Consider the following 20,113-nt stretch of genomic DNA (forward strand, 5'->3'; position numbering starts at 1 on the left):
AAAAATATATTAATCAAAATATTTGTTTGTCGTGGTATAATTCTCAAACACGTACCCTAAAGCAGATGCCTCGTAATCTGGAGAGGAAATGGCGTGTCACAAATTTAGAGGATCATCATTTAGCCTGGAGAAATAGTTTGTTGCTTTATAAGAAAGCCCTCCGCAAAGCCAGAACAGCTTACTACTCATCACTGATTGAAGAAAATAAGAACAACCCCAGGTTTCTCTTCAGCACTGTAGCCAGGCTGACAAAAAGTCAGAGCTCTTTTGAGCCAACCATCCCTTTAACGTTAACTAGTGATGACTTCATGAACTTCTTCACAAATACAATTTTTATCATTAGAGAAAAAATTACCAATAATCATCCCACAGATGTAATATTATCTACAGCTACTCTTAGTTCCATTGATGTTAAGTTAGACTCTTTTTTTCCAATCGATCTTTCTGAGTTAACTTCAATAATTACTTCCTCCAAACCATCAACGTGTCTTTTAGACCCCATTCCTACAAAACTGCTCAAAGAAGTCCTGCCATTGATTAATTCTTCGATCTTATATATGATCAACCTATCTCTAATAATCGGCTATGTACCACAGGCCTTCAAGGTGGCTGCAGTTAAACCTTTACTCAAAAAGCCATCTCTAGACCCAGCAGTCTTAGCTAATTATAGGCCAATCTCCAACCTTCCTTTCATATCAAAAATCCTTGAAAGAGTAGTTGTCAAACAGCTAACAGATCATCTGCAGAGGAATGGTTTATTTGAAGAGTTTCAGTCAGGTTTCAGAGTTCATCACAGCACAGAAACAGCTTTATTGAAGGTTACAAATGATCTTCTTATGGCCTCTGACAGTGGACTCATCTCTGTGCTTGTCCTTCTTGACCTTAGTGCAGCATTCGATACTGTTGACCATAATATTCTATTAGAGCGATTAGAACATGCTGTAGGTATTACAGGTATTGCACTGCAGTGGTTTGTATCATATCTATCTAATAGACTCCAATTTGTGCATGTAAATGGAGAGTCCTCTTCACACACTGAGGTTAATTATGGAGTTCCACAGGGTTCGGTGCTAGGACCAATTCTGTTTACATTATACATGCTTCCCCTAGGCAGCATCATTAGAAGACATAGCATACATTTTCACTGCTATGCAGATGACACCCAGCTCTATCTGTCCATGAAGCCAGATAACACACACCAATTAGTTAAACTGCAGGAATGTCTTAAAGACATAAAGACTTGGATGGCCACTAACTTTCTGCTTCTTAACTCAGATAAAACTGAGGTCATTGTACTCGGCGCTGAAAAGCTTAGAAATATGGTATCTAACCAGATTCTTACTCTGGATGGCATTACCTTGGCCTCCAGTAACACTGTGAGGAACCTTGGAGTCATTTTTGACCAGGATATGTCCTTCAACGCACATATTAAACAAATATGTAAGACTGCGTTCTTCCATTTGCGCAACATCTCTAAAATTAGAAATATCCTGTCTCAGAGTGACGCTGAAAAACTAGTTCATGCATTTATTACTTCCAGGCTAGACTACTGCAATTCATTATTATCAGGATGTCCAAAAAACTCACTGAAAAGCCTTCAGTTAATCCAAAATGCTGCAGCAAGAGTACTGACAGGGACTAGAAAGAGAGAGCATATTTCTCCTGTTTTGGCTTCCCTTCATTGGCTTCCTGTTAAATCCAGAATTGAATTCAAAATCCTGCTCCTCACATACAAGGTCTTAAATAATCAGGCCCCATCTTATCTTAATGACCTTGTAGTACCATATCACCCCATTAGAGCACTTCGCTCTCGCTCTGCAGGCCTACTTGTTGTTCCTAGAGTATTTAAAAGTAGAATGGGAGGGAGAGCCTTCAGTTTTCAGGCCCCTCTTCTGTGGAACCAGCTTCCAGTTTGGATTCAGGAGACAGACACTATCTCTACTTTTAAGATTAGGCTTAAAACCTTCCTTTTTGCTAAAGCATATAGTCAGGGCTGGACCAGGTGACCCTGAATCCTCCCTTAGTTATGCTGCAATAGATGTAGGCTGCCGGGGGATTCCCATGATGCATTGAGTTTTTCCTTTCCAGTCACCTTTCTCACTCACTATGTATTAACAGACCTCTCTGTATTGAATCGTATCTGTTATTAATCTCTGTCTCTCTTCCACAGCATGTCTTTTATCCTGTCTTCCTTCTCTCACCCCAACCGGTCGCAGCAGATGGCCGCCCCTCCCTGAGCCTGGTTCTGTCGGAGGTTTCTTCCTGTTAAAAGGGAGTTTTTCCTTCCCACTGTCGCCAAAGTGCTTGCTCATAGGGGGTCATATGATTGTTGGGCTTTTCTCTGTATCTATGAAGCGCCTTGAGGCGACATTTGTTGTGATTTGGCGCTATATAAATAAAATTGAATTGAATTGAATTGAATCGTGCACAGCTACAATGATGACAAAACATCTCACATCACATGTGCACATTTCACCACACCTGAAGCTGAAGTTGGTTTCGAAGCAGCTTGCAGATATGTAGGAGGTGTAATAAGACTAGACCAGTTAATACTTATAGAGTAGCCGAACTAATACCAGGCATGATATCAACTAATACCAATTTTTCTGCAGCTTTGATACATGAGTCTTCATAGAGCTTCAAAGCATAGAATATTTCTTAACTTTTATTTGATTTAACAACAGTTTTTATTACTTTATTCTTATGCATTTAAGATGTGCCACTTATTTTTCTGTCTCTTCATGAACTGCAGTAATTAAACAATAACTATTCTCTCTCTGTTCTCAGTGGGCTTCACTGACTGCACAGATCGCACAAGATTTCTGTTCGACACCTCTGACAAACGTTTTGTAGTAAAGACAGATGGTGTACTGATGGTGAGTGCAGATTCAAAGACTTGCTTGGTACTGTTTTTGTGGGTAAACAGAACGTAGTAAACATTTGAATGTACTGCAACAAATATCTCTGGCAATCTTAGATGAATAGTGTTTGTGGGATTTTTTGCTGAAAAGAACTGAGCGTTTCTAGCGCTGAGGATATTTTAGCTTTTGCTGACATGAATCCTCCTGAAATGTTGCAACATATTTAAAAAGGAGCAAAAGTTTCTTCGATGACTGAGCACTGTATCATAGACTGGTAACGAACATCACTGAATTTTACTTTGACAAATTCTGAATGTTTTTTACATGTTAGCTTCTTTAAAAATCTATAAAAAATGTTTTCTTCCAGGTAATGAGACCAGTTTATCTTCATGAAGGACACCATGACTTCTTCATCCACTCCTGGAACTCACGAGGCCTAAAACTGACCATTCCTGTCAGTGTGAGCATGGTGAGCATCACTATATTAAAGTGGGCTCAGCGGTCAGATAAGAGACAAAAGAAAAGCAATTTTTTCTTCTTCTCAAAAGAATTTTTTTTAAAGGAAATATTCCGCTTACATCGTACTGTTCTTTACTTAGAGCATGAAACCTCAAGTACCTTTTTAATAACTTTGAATACAAAACTAAGGCTCTGGACACAAAGAGCTGTTTCTCTTTAACACTGTGTGGCTGCACATGAAAGGGTCGGTTACATTTAGTTAGTGGGTTTCAGAGCTACTCTTGTTGTTACAGCCACCTTTGACAGTCATAATCCTAGTACATCGAATGTATCTCATCCTCCTCATTGCACTTGATCCATTTCTGGAAGTGTTCTTCTATAAAATGTCTGCTTGTTTTCCCAGAATGCAGCTGATGCTCAGGTGCCTGTTCTGCAGTTTCCCAAGCCAGGTGAAGGGCTGAGGAGGAGGAAGAGAGACTTAGTTGTTCCTCCATTAAATGTTCTTGAGCATCTGAGAGGACGCTATCCCTTAAAAGTAGCTCAAGTAAGCGGACCTCAATTATCTTGTGACAAAACATTTATTCTAAAGTATATTTCAATTTTTTGTTTTCGCCACAGAATCTTTTCCATTTGGCTTTCTTTACAGTGGGTATACTCGTTTTGACATTTGCTGTAGCTGTCATTTTCAAATGCCACTTGAAAGCAACTCGGTTTGGCAATCATTAAAATACTGTTTTGAAAAGAACAACTGTAAAATGTCCGTGTGTGATTGCACCAGTTAAAACGTGGCTGTGCACAATGGGCAGATTATTTGTTCCAAAAACTATTGAATTAAAGACTCGAAACAAAAACTAACAGGAAGCATCCATATAAATCCATCCATCCATTTGGTTCCGCTTATGTTCCAGGGTTGCGGGGGGCGCTGGAGCCTTTCCCAGCTGTCACAGGGCGAGAGGCGGGGTGCTCCCTGGACAGGTCGCCAGTCTGTCGCAGGGCCAACACACAGGGACAGACAACCATTCAGACTCAGATTCATCCATATCTGTAAACGTAAAACAAAATTATGTTAAAAAAAAACAACAACAACAACAACAACAGAGAACAGAGAACAGACTTTAACAAAAAAAAGAACCACTAACCTGCAGTTACTCATGTCTCCAGTAATACATCAGTCAGGTTTGGTTGTTAAAATAAGCAGCATTCAGATTTCATTGATTATTAGTTAATGATCAGCGAGACAGAAAACTGTCCCACGTGTGCCACAGCAAAACTCAGTAATAAGATTGGATATCAAAATAATTCCTTATTCAGAGATCACAAGATGCCTTATTGAATGATCCTGTTGCACACTTAGATTAAAAGAAATAGAAACCAGTTTAGCTTTGTGCGTCTGCCTTTACTGTATATTCTGCAACTATATGCACATAGTTACAGGTTTGTACACAGTCTCACACAGCGTTTGTTAGGCACACTGCCTCATGGTGAGTGGCCTGGCAGCCAGAGCTGCTCATTTCAGGAGATGGTCCCTCTTGTGGTGTAACAGAGGAATAATTCTCTTCATTTGAGACTGGGGCACACATTATCTTACAACTAAAGAAAATAACATATTTGAATAATCGAAAATTTTAACCAAATACAGAACTGTAATTATAAGATTATGGGGGCTGTCTTGTTTTTCTTACAATCCCAATAACAGCATGTAGAAAATTGGAACCTGTCTTCTACCTCAGGCATCTCTTTGCTGTAGCTGTTGTTCAACGCTAACTTTTGTTGGAGTCAGTGGTTTGACTCAGTTCTGTTGTATTTTTGTTCAGATCCGCTCTAATGAAGACAGAACAAGCAAGCTCTTTTACAGCATCACTGGTCCTGGAGCTGATCTGCCTCCTGTTGGTCGTTTCACAATGGACAGAGAGACGGGCAATCTGTATGTAACACAGCCACTCGACAGAGAGAAAACACCCAAGTACACGGTAAGCATCTCCAAATGTTTTTCCAAGTGATTACTGCATTTTGATCCCCATTGGAAAAGGGTGTTTTGTCTTTCTTTTAAAAAAAACAAACATTTTACTTTGTTCCAGTGTTATGTTAAAAAGACAATACTGCACAGTTGAGCAAAGACAGGTTTTTGATGTGAAATATTCCGTTTAGAGAAGTATTGAGAATCTTCCGTTGGTTTGTTAAACTTTTCCAGCTGGAAATTTCAGATAATTTTGGATTTTTTGAAATGGACCATAAAGTGACTATTCTGAGAGGCAGAAATAAAGTGGTCAAGTAACAAGACGTGTCACCTCACATCATCTAAATACACTGTAAAGACGTCTCTTCACTCAATCAACTCTGCCTTGTTTGTATTGTGTGTAGATTGAACGTCTAGAGATAATTGATTCCGTTTAAAGATGAATCTGAAACTTTCTAAATGACACATGTTAAAATCTTCTCTGTAGTTTCTAATACATGCTGTGGTAGAAGGAGGGGGACGAGCTGAGGATCCCATGGAGGTTATACTCAATGTGATCGACCAGAACGACAACAAACCTTATTTTACGGTGGAGTACAATGCAAATGTTGCTGAGGCCACGGCCATCGGTATGTATAGAAACCTTATTGCCTCTGGACTTCTTTGGTAGTTTTCTTTGTTTTTGGATGATCGTGGCTCAAAGAGTTGGCAGTTTGTCTTGTAACCGAAAGGTTGCCGGTTTGAGCCCCGGCTCAGACAGTCTCGGTCGTTGTGTCTTTGGGCAAGAACTTCACCTACTGGTGATGGCCAGAGGGGCTGATGGTGCGATATGGCAGCCTCGCTTCTGTCAGTCTGCCAAAGGGCAGCTGTGGCTACAGCTGTAGCTGCCTCCACCAGTGTGTGAATGTGAGAGTGAATGAATAGTGGAATTGAAAAGCGCTATATAAATACAATCCATTGTTATCCGTGATGGAGTTTTCTCCACGTCCACTATATTTAAAGAATCTCAAGATACCAGAGACTTAAAGATAATCAAAATGACACCTAAAGCACCAGAGAATGAACTGGGTTGGAGACTTTTTGCATTACGTCCATTTTATTCAGAAAATCTTGTAAATGAAGCAGTGTAGAGACCTTCAGGAACTTCTTTTTTATTTCCTCCACTCCAGGGACTGAGGTGGTTAAGGTTGAGGCCAAAGACAACGATGAGCCAAATAGTGACAACTCAGATATCCGCTATCGTATTCTGAACCAGGACCCACCACTGCCCACTGATAACATGTTTGAAATCAACCCAATTACTGGAAGCATCAGAGTCACTGGTACAGGACTAGACAGAAAGGTGAGATTTGTTAAACACATTTAAAACACAAGTGTCCTTTTACACCTAAGGGCTGAAAAAACACTTTATAACGAATCAGGATCAGTAGTCTGTCACTGCTGGAAATCAGTCACAAAGAGGGTGCTGCAAAAAAACATGTTTTGTTTTTTGATAATGAAACTCAAATTTGACACAGTCTCTGGAGTATAGTTATAGTTTATCTGTCTACATTTCTGGTTTGTGTCATACTTCTGGACACACAATTCCTACTTGGCAAATAATTTGTCAGATAAATCCGTGTCTTCCATGCAAACTATGGGAGATCAGAGCAATCTGTTTGTGGTGCAGCATCATAAAACTCTTTGCGACTGACTTCACAGAGCAACAACAAACAGCCTCGTGCCAAATGGTCAAGGAATACTTTATTTTATTACGTTTGGCCACGCCTCTCAAAAGCATCATGTTTGTCATAAGCAAAATATTAAACAAGTTAAACTTCAGCTTTCCAGCAGAATCAGCCTTCATAGATGAAGAGCTTTAGTCTGAAGGCTGTGTTACAGTCTGTAAAACCGATGTCAGTGTTTCTTCCTTCCTGTTGATGAGCTGATGTCTGTATCTTACCAGAAATATCCACAGTACACTCTGACAGTACAAGCAACAGATATGGCGGGAGAAGGGTTAACTGGACAAACCAAAGTCATCCTCACGGTGACAGATGGCAGCAGTAATGCTCCTGACAGCAGCAGCAACATGAAACCAAACACTGCACGTGTTTTTCCAGCTATTTTCTTCACTGAGAACCACAGAGGACCCTATCCTATTAAGTTAATTGAAGTAAGAGAATCTGATTCTGAAATTAACTTCAGACTTTTGTTTCTGCACAGGACGTCTCTGTATTGGTTTACTCGCAGGTTGAATAAACTGGTTAAACTGAAACAAGTTATGAATCGAATCCGGCCATCGTCTCCTTACTCTAATAGTGTTATCAGCAGTTAGGTGGGTCTCTTGTAAAAATATTACTTGAGCTTTAATTTGTCGAGTCACATTTTTCATGCTTCATATAATTCTCAATCCAGAGGCGTAATTACACTAATTCATAACTCAGTACCATTTAATCTTGTTAACATTATTAGTGATTGTTATGGCAGATATTTTATTGTCCAATGTGAAATAGCCTCACACAAATTGAACTTGGTTAATACACATGAATGCAATAATGACAACCCATCTTTTTTTTTTAGAAATCTGTTTTGTTATTTCCAGGATATCTCATTATTGGGGGAGATTTTAATTGCACACTTTATTCAAGTGTTGATAAATCAAGTGGAGTCAATTCAACTCATAAGCAGTCTAGAAAGGAAATACTACAATTTATGACTGAATTCAATTTAGTTGATGTTTGGAGAAACATGCACCCAGATAAGATCTTGCTACTCTAGCACTCATGGCACCTTTTCCAGAATTGACTATTTCTTACTTTCTGCATCCTTGGTATCCATGGTAACTAAATCCTGGTGTGATAGTATTGTTATATCAGATCACTCCACAGTTTCATTTCAATTATATTTACCCAGCTTACCATTATTTACCACTAGATGGCGACTGCAATCTTTCTGGTTGAAAGATCCAGAATTCTTGGAACACATTGGAAAGCAAATAGATTATTACTTTGCTTATAATACAACTCAAACCACGGCTCCTTTAAAATGGGAGGCTTTCTGAGAGGGCAAATGATCCTTTATGCAAGTTTTAAACAAAAAGCATCTAGGATGGAAATGGTCCATCTGGAGAAAAAGATAAAAGACATTGAGGAAGAGATATTTATATCCAAATCTAAATCTAATTCAATATTTTGTCATTAAATAAAGCTACTAACAGTTTAATAAGACTGAAACAGTCATATTATGAACAGGGTGAAAAAGCAAGTAAAATACTGGCTTGGCATATTAAATAGCCTCAGGCTGAAAGAACAATAAATTCTTAGATGAAGGACAGATCACAGCTGATCCTAAACATATTAATGACTCTTTTTGCACTTTTTATAAACAGCTATACAAAACTGAGCATTTAAATTCATTTTAATAAAAAAAAATGATTTTTTTTTTTTAGATCAGCTGCATTTTCCTAGAACGGTATGGATCAATCAATCAATCAATCTTTATTTATAAAGCACTTTTCATACAAAAAGAAAATGTAGCACAAAGTGCTTTACATGGTTAAAAGCAGCCCCCCCCCCCCCACACACACACACACACACACACACACACACGCACACACTTAAAAAGTAAAATTGGACTGGGTACGCATGAGCCAAGTGAGGAAACACTATCATGGGGAGCCGTCTGCACCGGAAGCCGGTCACAGACCGCAGCCTCCAGGCTGGGCACACAGCAGGAGGGAGGCAAAGAAGCCCCCCAGCCAGGCTGAGAGGACCCCCAGAGCCCCAGCAGCCACGGTCGATCACAGCCCCGGTGCAGAGAGCGCCCTCTGAGGAAACACTGGAGATATGACCTAATAAGAGTATATACTGGGTAAAAAGATAAAATAAATAAGAACGGGATACAATATAAATATAAATATAAATAGAGTAAGAAGATTAAAAAATGAATAAGAATAAAATCAATAAATATTAGGTAAAACCTAAATTAACAATAGAATAACAGGATAGAATAAATAAGCGTAAAAATGAATGGATGAACTAGAGCTTAATATAACAGTAGAAGAAATTACTAATGCTATAAGGAACATGAAAGGGGGTAAAACTGGGCCTGATGATACCAATACTGATACCAATAAAAATATACAAAATATTTAAAGACAGTTTGATTCAGCCCTTATTGGATATGTATCAGGAATCATTTGAATCTGGGTCTCTCCCCCCTCCATGTAATATTGCAACAATTACACTTTTATTGAAACCTTTTATTGAAAGCCAGCAATTAATTGTAGTTTTTATAGACCAATTTCACTGTTGATTAAAAGATACTTTGCAAATTATTAGCTATGAGACTAGAGACTCTCTTGCCTAATATGATTCACTCAGACCAGAATGGCTTTATCCAGGGGAGGCAGAGGTTTCACAAGATACGGAGGGTCATGAAGATCATTTATGAGAAAAAATAGACCAGAGACAATGCATTAATCTCAATGGATGATGAAAAGCCTTTGACAGGATTGAATGGCCGTTTTTATTTGAAGTTTTAAAAAAGTTTGGTATTGGAAACAGATTTTTTAAATGGATTCAATTGATATACTCCAATCCTCAAGAAGAGATTTTAACTAACCGTCTTTTTTCCACACCATTCAGACTCTATCGTGGTACTACACAAGGTGCCCTTTGTCACCTCTCTTGTTCACCTTGGCAATTGTGTCTCTTGCAATGGCAATTTGGAATCATAAACACATCAGGAATTAAAGTAGGCAATGTTGACCACCGTATTGCCCTATATGCAGATGATATGATCCTGTTCTGCACCAATTTAAACAAATCAATACCATCCATATTAAGTCTTATTAATACATTTAGTACATTTTCTGGTTACAAAATAAAAAATCTGAAATATTATTTTTGAATAAAAATGAACAACAAAATCCTCCATTTTCTGTAAAATCCTCCCTTTCTGCAATCTGAACATGGGTTTACTTATCTAGGTGTGAAATATTCTTGCATCCAATTATAATTCCTTAACGACGTCAGTTATTACACTCCTAAATAGATGGACAAAATTACCTATATCTTTAATTGATAGTATTAATATACTAAAAATGTAAATTTTGCCCAAATATCTTTACCTTTTTCAATCAATATCTCTCTCTCCACCAAAATCTTTCTTTTCAGATTTGCAAAAACGATTCTGAAACTTTATCTGAAATAGCAAAAGAGCAAGGCTCAGAATCTCCTTCCTTATGAAAGAGGGGGTTTACAACTTCCTAATTTAACATGGTACTTCTGCTCAAATCAGAGCAGCAATGTTTTATTTTGTTAATGAGCAGACTCCAGCGTGAGTTTCTATGTAGTCTACAGAAATCAAAATTCCCCCTAACTTATATCTTTACTCAGCCAACAGGAAAGCACTACTTGAGCAAACTAAGAACCCCTTTTTTTTAAAAACACTGTAGTGATCTGGTATGAAACACATAACTACTTGGGAGAAACATCACAACTTTCTAGGTTCACTCCAATATTTGGAAATAACAGCTTTCCTCCTGGTAGGGCGGATGCAGGCTTTAAACTTTGGTTCGATCAAGGTATAACAAAAGTGTCTGATATGTTTAGGAATAATACTCTTATGTCTTTTGAACAACTTAGAAGTACATTTTCTATCCCTGTCAAACATTTCTTTTTAAATTCTTCAATTAAGAAATGTTATCTTAACCACACAAGGTAACAGTTTAGAAATCCCCACCTACTCCTCTCTAGAGAGCACAGTTATAAATCATCTAAATGAGAGAGGCCAAGTTTCTGCATTGTTCAAATTATTTATGGAAAATTCCAAAGAATCAACACAGTCTATTTTAGAGGCTTGGAGGAATGATTTGCAAATGGATATATCCGATGACGATTGGTATAAATCATGCTCCTTGGCCCAGAGTCAGACAATTAATCTAAACTACTTCAACATAAATGGTTAACAAGACAATATATTACTCCATCAAAAATGCATCATTTTAACCCAAACATCCCAGACACCTGTATTAAGTGTGGAGTGGATAGGAGTTCTTTATTTCACTGTATATGGGAGTGTCCACATGTGAAAGATTTTTGGGAAAAGGTAATAAATCTGTTTAGTCCAATCATTGGTGATGTGATTCCACTCAATCCCAACATATGTATTTTAAATATATACACAAATAAATTTGTGCAAACAATAGAGCTTTGTTAACGATCGACTTTTGGAAGCCAAGCGCTGTGTTGCTGTGTGTTGGAAAAATCAAAAAATATGTGGACTATCTCAGTGGTTTAATTGACTGACATCTATACTATCTATGGAGAAAATAACTTATGCATTAAGAAATAAACTGGACAAGTTTTGGTCTATATGGTCAAAATTCTACAGCTTTTTGGAGAACTGTAACGTATACACTGTGGACTTAACGGCTTGAAGTGCTAACTTGATTTGTATATCTGCCCTTACCTTCTGTTATGGTTTGTTTTGTTTTCTGTTTTATCATTATGTATTAATTTAAAAAAAAAATTATGTCCATGGTGTATTACGTAAAATTTGTTAAAACTAATAATGGGCTAATAATAAATGTTTTTTAAAAAAGTACAGCTAACGACCTCTGCACAACTGCTTTACAATAGTTGTTGTGCAATATTATAACTGTAGTCTAATCCTGGTGTGTTTTGTTTAGATACGGTGTGATGAACATCAAAAGCAGAATTTACATTACAGCATCACTGGTCCAGGAGCTGATCAGCCTCCTGTTGCCCTTTTCACCATGGATAGAGACACTGGCAGTCTGTATGTCACACAGCCAGTCGACAGAGAGGAAGTAGCCCATTATAAGGTAAAGTGACATTTATTTAATATGGGGCTCTGTTTTTCTTCCTTCTTGGTTCAAAAACTAATCAACACAATCTTGAGTATCTATCCAGAAGATGTTGGCACCTTAGCCAATTTTACCATTCAAACAAACATGTGATATCCCATGAAAGCAGGGAGGACAGACAGGCAGGGGTAACAAGTTGACGGTAAACTGGAAGCTACATATATGAAATACTGTGAACAATTCCAGCTCTTATCCACATGTTGACTATGTAAAGCTCCTGATGTCTCACCCTCATTTCAATGACAAGCTAATAAATTTCCCATTAAGCAGCGGTGCCAAAAGTACAAACATAATTTACTTCAGTAGAAGTACAGATACTTGTGTTAAAAAATACTCCAGTAAAGGTAAAAGTACTGAATCAACCTCTTTACTTAAGTGAAAGTGAAAAAGTAAGCTCTGAGCTCTTGGACCACTTGAAAGCAGTGTTTTTATGCAAAAGTAACTGAATCTATGTATTAACATAAGGATAAAATAATGTTACTGCTTCAGAATGTAAATGTTATTTGAATCTAAATTAAAATACAAATGAATTTGCAGTGACAGATGTAAACCTTAGGCCCCCTCTTCAGTTCAGAGGGCGTTCACATTAACAGGCTCCTTGACTCCTGCTCAAACCAGCGTCCTCCCTGTCCACCATCTTTCAACATCTTACAATGCTGTGGTTGCAGCCATTCCCCAACTCTCTCTGAATGGTACTCATGGCCAACATTTCTTACACTTAAAATGTTACGTCCAGATGAACACATTTTACAAGTTTTATAGCTTCTCTCCCATTTATACTGCATCAAAGTATTACGTTTTTTCACTATCTACCAAAGATATTTATGGTAGTTCTTTGTAAGAAAATAGATTATAACCTTTTGTTTTCTAATTAAAACATAGTCCGAACAATGAGCTGTCAGAAGTCTTTCTAATAATTTAAGCCCAAAGAGTTCTCACAGATCTTTTTTTTAATTTACCACAGCAGCAGCAACAGGTGTGGGTTTGACCCGCAGCCCTTTGCTGCATGTCTTTCCTTCTCTCTGTCTATCTACACTTTCTCTATCCAATAAAGCCCCAAAATGTTCCTATTATTTTGAATAAAAGCATTAATGTACATTGTTTATTCTTTTTTGAACAACATAATTTTAATATGATTGTATATTGGCAGCTACAAGTGCATGTCGTGGCAGAAAGTGGAGATCACCAGGAGGTCATGAGTGTTACAGTTAAAGTCATCGACCAGAATGACAACAAACCTGTCTTCTCTCAAAACACCTTTGAGGGACAAGTTGCTGAAAACTCAGTACAAGGTACTGATAGTGTTTTTAATTTAAGCTTGCTTGTTATGTGTGCTTGTTTCACTTTTACAGGAGAAAAAGGAATCGGTTGCTAATAGTTATAAGGTACTTTATTTATAATTAGCTGCAGTAAAGTGGGATTCGTACATTGTAAACCTACTATAAATAAAAGATAAACAAAGCCTGAATGACTGTTCTTAATTCCCACTTCTGAATTCTTTCTCTCCAGCTTCTGAAGTGATTAAGGTCGAGGCTACAGATTCTGATGAACCAGATAATGCCAACTCAGATATCCGTTACCGTATTCTGAGGCAGGATCCGCAGCTGCCCAGTGACAACATGTTTGAAATCAACTCAGTTACTGGAGCCATCAGTGTTGCTGGCACTGGACTAGACAGAGAGGTTAGCCTTCTAACGCATTCAGTGACAGTACACTGGCCAGCTCGGGATAAGGGGACCCACTTATGACTGGCGTACCAGGGATTTAGAAAAAGAAGAACAACTATTAAGTTGGCAATTTTAACTTTTCTTTTCCCCTGTACCCCTTTTTTTACAAATTAAAAACAGCTTTAACAAACAGCAAATTGTATCAAAGAAGCAGGAAAATATCACGACTTCATTCCATTTTACTTGTTGATATCTGTCCACTTATGTCCACTAATTCAAGTAGGCTAACACAGGTGTGTCAGTGTAGACAAAGTTAAATATGATCTGGTGCTGTCTCAAAGATATATATATATATATATATATATATATATATATGTTCAAAAATGAAATAAAACTGTCTCTTCTGAGTGCAACTGGAAAATAAACTCCCTGGCTCTCATTCTGCCTATGCTACCACCAATGTTCCCTCTAATTTTTCACGTGTCTGAGCAAACACACAAACTCCCTGAGCGATCCCTTGGACCACTGTGAGCGACATGAGCAGTGTGCACTGTGGTCACGCCGGCATCTAATCCATCCAAGTTACATGGTTTATTAAAATAATCAAATTACAGCATTTACATTTATGTTAGACTACTTTTAATTAACTGCTTTATCCCACTTACAATGAAAATGTAAAAAATCTTGTTCATGATCTGTGTAGTGTGTTAACACTATTGGAAGTAAAAATAACTTGAACTCCAATTTTAAAAACACAACTTTCTTTTTTTTTTCTTCATAAAGCTCTGACTTGTATTATGCGTCTGTGGTCTGGGAGAGAGTCTGTAACTCTCTGTCAGCAAAATACAGTAAATAATGACCAATGTTGGGCAATTAATTATATAGTTACTTCTTCAAAAAAGTAACTCAGTTTGGCAAACAACAAAGTTTTTTGCAGCTTTTTTTTTTAATGCAGCCAAGGCATTTTGAAACAAACATTTCAAACTATTTACAGAACAATCAGCTGTTCTGCATCAAATTTGATGCCACACAAATTATTTGTGCCACCCCCAAAAGAAATTCTGTCCACTATGAGATAAAGGAGAACAACAGCCTGATACCTGCAGGCCTGACAACAGGAGATGTATCACTGCTGTAACACCTGTAACATTCAGCAGTCGCCTCATTGTTCTGACACACACAACATAACTACACACTAACTACACACTCACTTCACAAGATTTGCGCTAAACGTCACAAATCTCTCACATCTCAAAACACCGCCGTCACTCCTAAAACTTCCCCCCGTGTCTTAACAACTGGCATCTAGTTGTTAAGACACGGGGGAAAGTTGCCATATCATTTTTTGATTGGTCGACATGGTACCTTTTTTCGACCAACAGGAAAGGCTGTGGTTTTTTCTGGCGTTGTCTTTGCTCACAGGCTTTTGAGCGTTTTCCTTATAAAACGCTGTTCTTACCGTTTCTTCCCACAGTAAATATAAACAACGATAGTATTCAGGAAGAAAACCAAACATTGCAGATATTTTTATCATAACTCTGGTTTTACGTGGCCGATCAACACAGTTGAAAAACTGGTATAAAGTCCACACTTTTTCCGTCAATTGTTCCGTCTGTCCTGCTCACATCTCCAGTGGTTGTACACGTTGTCATTAACGTGGATTCACTCCTCATCAGCCACGGTGTTTTTGCTAGCTAAAACACCGGTGTCGGCACATAAGGACGCTGTCATAGCCGGTCAACCACGTTGATTAGCTGCGTATATACGAATGTGAATCGCATCATTGGCTGGACTATGGGATAAGGTGGCATCGTTCTAAACACATACAGGAGCAGCCAGTCACTTACTGACTAACACTTCAAAACAGAATTGTTGAAATTTTATTTTTTAATTTCAATTCAGGTTAGTTTTTTTTTTTTTTTTTGTGCGCAACGCAGATTTTCTGTGCGCAGAGACCGTGCCAGCAGTGCGCAATTGCGCACGTGCGCAACTTAGAGGGAATATTGGCTACCACACAGTTAGTGGTTAGCTTCATAGGGTGGACAGCATTATAGCATTAGATGAATCTGCAACATTAAAATGTACCAAATATCAAAGTGTCTGTCAGCTCTTTCTGGTTTCAGAAAAAAGCTTGATTCCATATATTCCTGTTGCTAATAATCAACTTGAAAACTTTGTTCTGCTGGGATGTTGTCACATGACACTGTCAGCTCTATGTAAACAGAAATTAGTTAGCATATTCCACTGAACTTTAAAATGAGACGTATCCCATCAGAGTCTCCTTTGGATACAAACTGATGATAGAATGTTTTATCCTTCTTGTTGATGAGCTGAACTCATTATATTTCTCCTCCAACAGAAATATCCACAGTACACTCTGACAGTACAGGCAGCAGATATGGAGGGAGAAGGGTTATCTGGACAAGCACAAGTAATCATCAAGGTCAGAGATAACATCAATGTTCTCTTTTTCACTAGAGGGTCTTAAGAATCACTCCACGTTTGCAAATTTAGCCGAGGTGTCAAATAGATTCTGGGCTGACCCAGTGTTGGGCACCGTTGCTCTCAGTGTGGTGATGTCAGCATTACTACAAAGGAATGAAATGCTCTTTCCTTGACACATTTTCTGAGAACACTTTTCATGAATAGTGGTTTAATAGTAGTTCAGGATTATCCAAAATTAGCTTAAAGCTATCAAAATAATGCAGAGAAACAAGGTGTGTTAATGAGATGTTGTGCCATATCAGGAGGGCTGTGCTTTCATGTTGTACAAAACCAGGCTACATATTAAAAAGATATTTGTATGTCCAGTGTTGACCTTGGAAAAACGCAAAGTTTCTTGATTAACTGAGGGCTAAAAACCAACATCAAAAGTAAAAACAGGATAGCAGTAGCAACATTGTCACTGTGAAAATGCTGCCCCTTGTTTTCAAAATGTGGTAGTTGGCAAAGTTAAAAGCCTGTGTTTGAATAACAGGTGGTGGAGAGCCAGTAGTCCTGGAAAAGCTTCAGGTCTCCTGTTCCTGCTTGGTAAGTTTAACTACATCTCATTTTTTAAACTGAATTGTCCAGCAGTGAACTACACTAATTGTCATCACTTCCCCCATTGTAACATTTCTAGAATTAATATTAACATCACCTAACTTCTGACAAGAAGTATTGCTTCTTAATTAACCCACGAGGAGCTGGCACTCTTACCTTACTGTTACAGAATCTACATTTCTGGATAGAACAAAATTGAAACAAAAATGGAGCTTTTTAAAATAATAAACAAACAGTAATTTCTGATTTGTTCCACTTACTGCATTTCCACTGATCCTGAGTCAGTTTGACCCCTTGAAGAAAAACATTGTTCACCCTGGATTGGTGGCTCTGTATTGATATCTAGAAACTTTTGTTGTGTTTTACCCAAAACAGAGAAGCGGAGAGAAGGAGCACGAAGACATCAGAGACATCTATCACTGGCTGATTCTACATGACGCTTTCTTCATATGCATGTGTGAATGTTAGATAGAAAGCACTTACATAGAAAAAAAGTGCTTGTGTGAATGGGTGTGAATGCATGAATGAGGCAGGTTGTGTAAAGAGCTTTGAGTGCTCAGATAGAGTTATAAAAGTGCTATATAAGAACCAGTCCATTTATCATTCATACGAGCATTTAAAATGATCAAAGCTGGTTTGTCAGTGATCATGTGACAATAAATTCCCAGCATAGTTATTATTCACATGTAAGCATTTTGTAGGTGGTGGGAAGTTCTGCATATGTGTCTTAGAAAACTTCCACAGGGAGCTGTGTATCTGCTACTTTTCTTTTCCATGATTATCGTGGGACTAGAATGCTAGCGAGCACTCCTTCAAGTGATTTTCTTACTCTGTTTGTCAAAGAAAACAAAAGATTCAAATGGTGTAAACCACAGTCAGCAGCTGCATAAACAATAGATTTGATGATGTGTTGGAACATGATCACGCTGTCACTGAGGAATATACTTCTTTATAGTAACTGAAACATATATAACTAATTAAGAGTATCGGTATCCGAACATAAAAGTTCACAGTTGGTTATGTCCAAAAGTATCTTTAAATTCCAAAGAAATTAAGTACTGTTACTTTGTCTTGATGCACACTCAAAATAAAGTACTATTACATCCACTTACAAGTTTGTAGAAGAAACTTGTAAGTGGATGTTGTGTAGAAAGTCGAAATATTTTGGAGGAAGTGTATGATGGCAGGGATCATTTTGCTGTTATGAGACATGCCAAATGATATTTCAGATCCAGTTACCACTTCATGAATTGAAAACACAATCCAGTCAATATTGTCTGGTTTAAAATATACCTGGTGCTGCATATTATTTTTACTTAATAACAGGGTTTTACTGCAATTATAGTTTTTATTCATATCATTTTTAGTGAGCTTTTCCCAGCAAATAGACTGACTAACACAGATAAATATATTCCTGCAAAACCTATCAACGCATGTCCGCTTTGACTTCAGAGAAATCATTATTCAGCCTAAAGATCAGAACACAGAACTATCTCTATCATTGCACCAACCTTTACATTTGTCAAATATCAGTTTTTTATTACCTATAGACATATTACCTTATGTCTCAACATAAGAACCACGTGAGTGCTGGGAACCCAGGTTACCCACCAGAAAATGGCATTGTGACAAAACAGCCAGTGTTAAGCAACCTAACTAATAGGGTTGCAAACTCCCAGCAAAAAAAAAAAAAATAGGGAACCACCCCCCCACCTCATGATGCTTAATCAATGTAATCAAATTTAATTTGATGCAGGGGAAAAAATGCACAGAAATAAATTATTTTCCAAGAATAATTAAATAGATTCAAAATCTTTCTTCAACAGAACTGCAGACTGCACAGATGGTATCTTCCCAAAGGAAAAAGTACTAGCTGGCATTGATATTTGACATCACAACAGAGAAACAAATCTATCTAACCACCTATGTATGTACTCAGCTTGAAGTCCTGGAACGAGACAGCTTGATATCGTATATGCATTCAGATTGATGTCATATAAGCCTTACAGTATGATGTCATATAGGCATACAGTATGATGTCATCCTGTGTCCTCTGACCTGTTTGCCACTGAAAGGCAGTGTTAGAGGGACACTTGGGCATTTATCGCAGCATATAATGTGTTTTCTGGATACACTGCTGCTTTTTCAGCGCACAGAGATTGATGGCTCCGTGTCAGAGCTGGCTATGAATTTCAGAAGGATCAGGCCTTAACTTAGTTAAAAGTTATCAGTAGTTCTTTCCACCTTTTTACCCACAGCTACATCCACTTCTGTCAGGCCTAGGCTGCTCACTACGGCTGGGTATCATCACTGATTTCTGTAATCCATTCGATTCACGAGGTCCTGATTCCATTCAATTTGATTTTGCCTCAGACAGTCAGAAATATTATAATTCTGATGATTTATCAGCGCTGACACATGTGAGACTTCATCAGAGGTGTGAGCATCACAGCAGAGGCCTTTGTGTCAAAGTAACTGAGGATAAAACAGAAAAACATGAAGGAGATTTTCCTGCCCTGTTTTCTGTAGCAGATACACTTTAAAATATTCTGCAGTACAACAAAAAGTGAAGAAAACATGAATCAACATCTGACCATTACCTGATGCTGCTGAAGTGAAGCAGAGCAAAGTTACAGAGGTTTGATTACAGACACAGCAAAACTTTTGCAATTTGGCATCATTTTAAAAAGTTTCAATTTCTTCGTTATAAAACAGCAGAAATGATTCTTTTCAAGGTCATTTTCTGGTGGGGAAAAACAGTGACCAACAGCACTGTATATGACTTGTGCATAATAAAGCGAATGAATAATGCAGGAAACAGAGATTTGAGATGGGAAACTGTTCTTGAAGTATACTGAGAGAGAGAGAGCTGTGCAGGCGGTGGAAGCAAAACAGCAAAAGTCAGAGGGGATTAATGACGAGATTTATCAAATGTGGAGCGTAGTTTGGATCTTCTTTTGCTGCTGCTTCAGTGAATTTTGGTTAGAGAGAGATAAAACCAGCAGCTCAGAGTCGAGCGCAAAAAAGACGGAAACCGCCGACGCGGTCAGTGAGCTGTCGGCTTTCTCACCCGACGGCGTGTCCGTGTACGGGCCGTCGGGTAAGAAAGCCGAGGAAGAGAAAGCTGATTGTGATGCTTCGGGTCTGTGTTTACGTCTTTGTGTGGAGTCCGTGTACCTGCTCTCATTTACTGGTTGGTGGTTGTTGAAATCGTTTTGTGAGCCTTAACCTGAGATTCTGGCGTTTCTGGCAA

The 20,113-nt window shown here is 38.1% G+C and overlaps 1 protein-coding gene and 1 long non-coding RNA gene across 2 annotated transcripts in view; one reads left to right on the forward strand and one right to left on the reverse strand.

Annotated features, from left to right (window-relative positions):
• The window catches only part of LOC146490442 (uncharacterized), a 150,629-nt gene that overhangs the window by 105,470 nt on the left and 25,046 nt on the right, over positions 1-20,113 (reverse strand). The gene's annotated exons all lie outside the window — the stretch shown is intronic.
• Positions 1-20,113, forward strand: part of LOC146490450 (cadherin-1) — a 29,229-nt gene that overhangs the window by 5,375 nt on the left and 3,741 nt on the right. Inside the window, exons 3-15 of the mRNA XM_085153219.1 lie at positions 2,788-2,876; positions 3,229-3,330; positions 3,724-3,864; positions 5,135-5,290; positions 5,765-5,906; positions 6,447-6,619; positions 7,223-7,432; positions 11,954-12,109; positions 13,302-13,443; positions 13,661-13,833; positions 16,178-16,261; positions 16,796-16,848; positions 17,236-20,072. Coding sequence (XP_085009345.1) covers positions 2,788-2,876; positions 3,229-3,330; positions 3,724-3,864; positions 5,135-5,290; positions 5,765-5,906; positions 6,447-6,619; positions 7,223-7,432; positions 11,954-12,109; positions 13,302-13,443; positions 13,661-13,833; positions 16,178-16,261; positions 16,796-16,813 — 1,586 coding nt within the window. The 3' untranslated portion in view covers positions 16,814-16,848; positions 17,236-20,072. The remainder of the gene's footprint in view (positions 1-2,787; positions 2,877-3,228; positions 3,331-3,723; positions 3,865-5,134; positions 5,291-5,764; positions 5,907-6,446; positions 6,620-7,222; positions 7,433-11,953; positions 12,110-13,301; positions 13,444-13,660; positions 13,834-16,177; positions 16,262-16,795; positions 16,849-17,235; positions 20,073-20,113) is intronic.

This window comes from Neolamprologus multifasciatus, unplaced genomic scaffold (assembly GCF_963576455.1).
Source record: "Neolamprologus multifasciatus unplaced genomic scaffold, fNeoMul1.2 chr13_unloc_1, whole genome shotgun sequence".
Taxonomy (NCBI): domain Eukaryota; kingdom Metazoa; phylum Chordata; class Actinopteri; order Cichliformes; family Cichlidae; genus Neolamprologus; species Neolamprologus multifasciatus.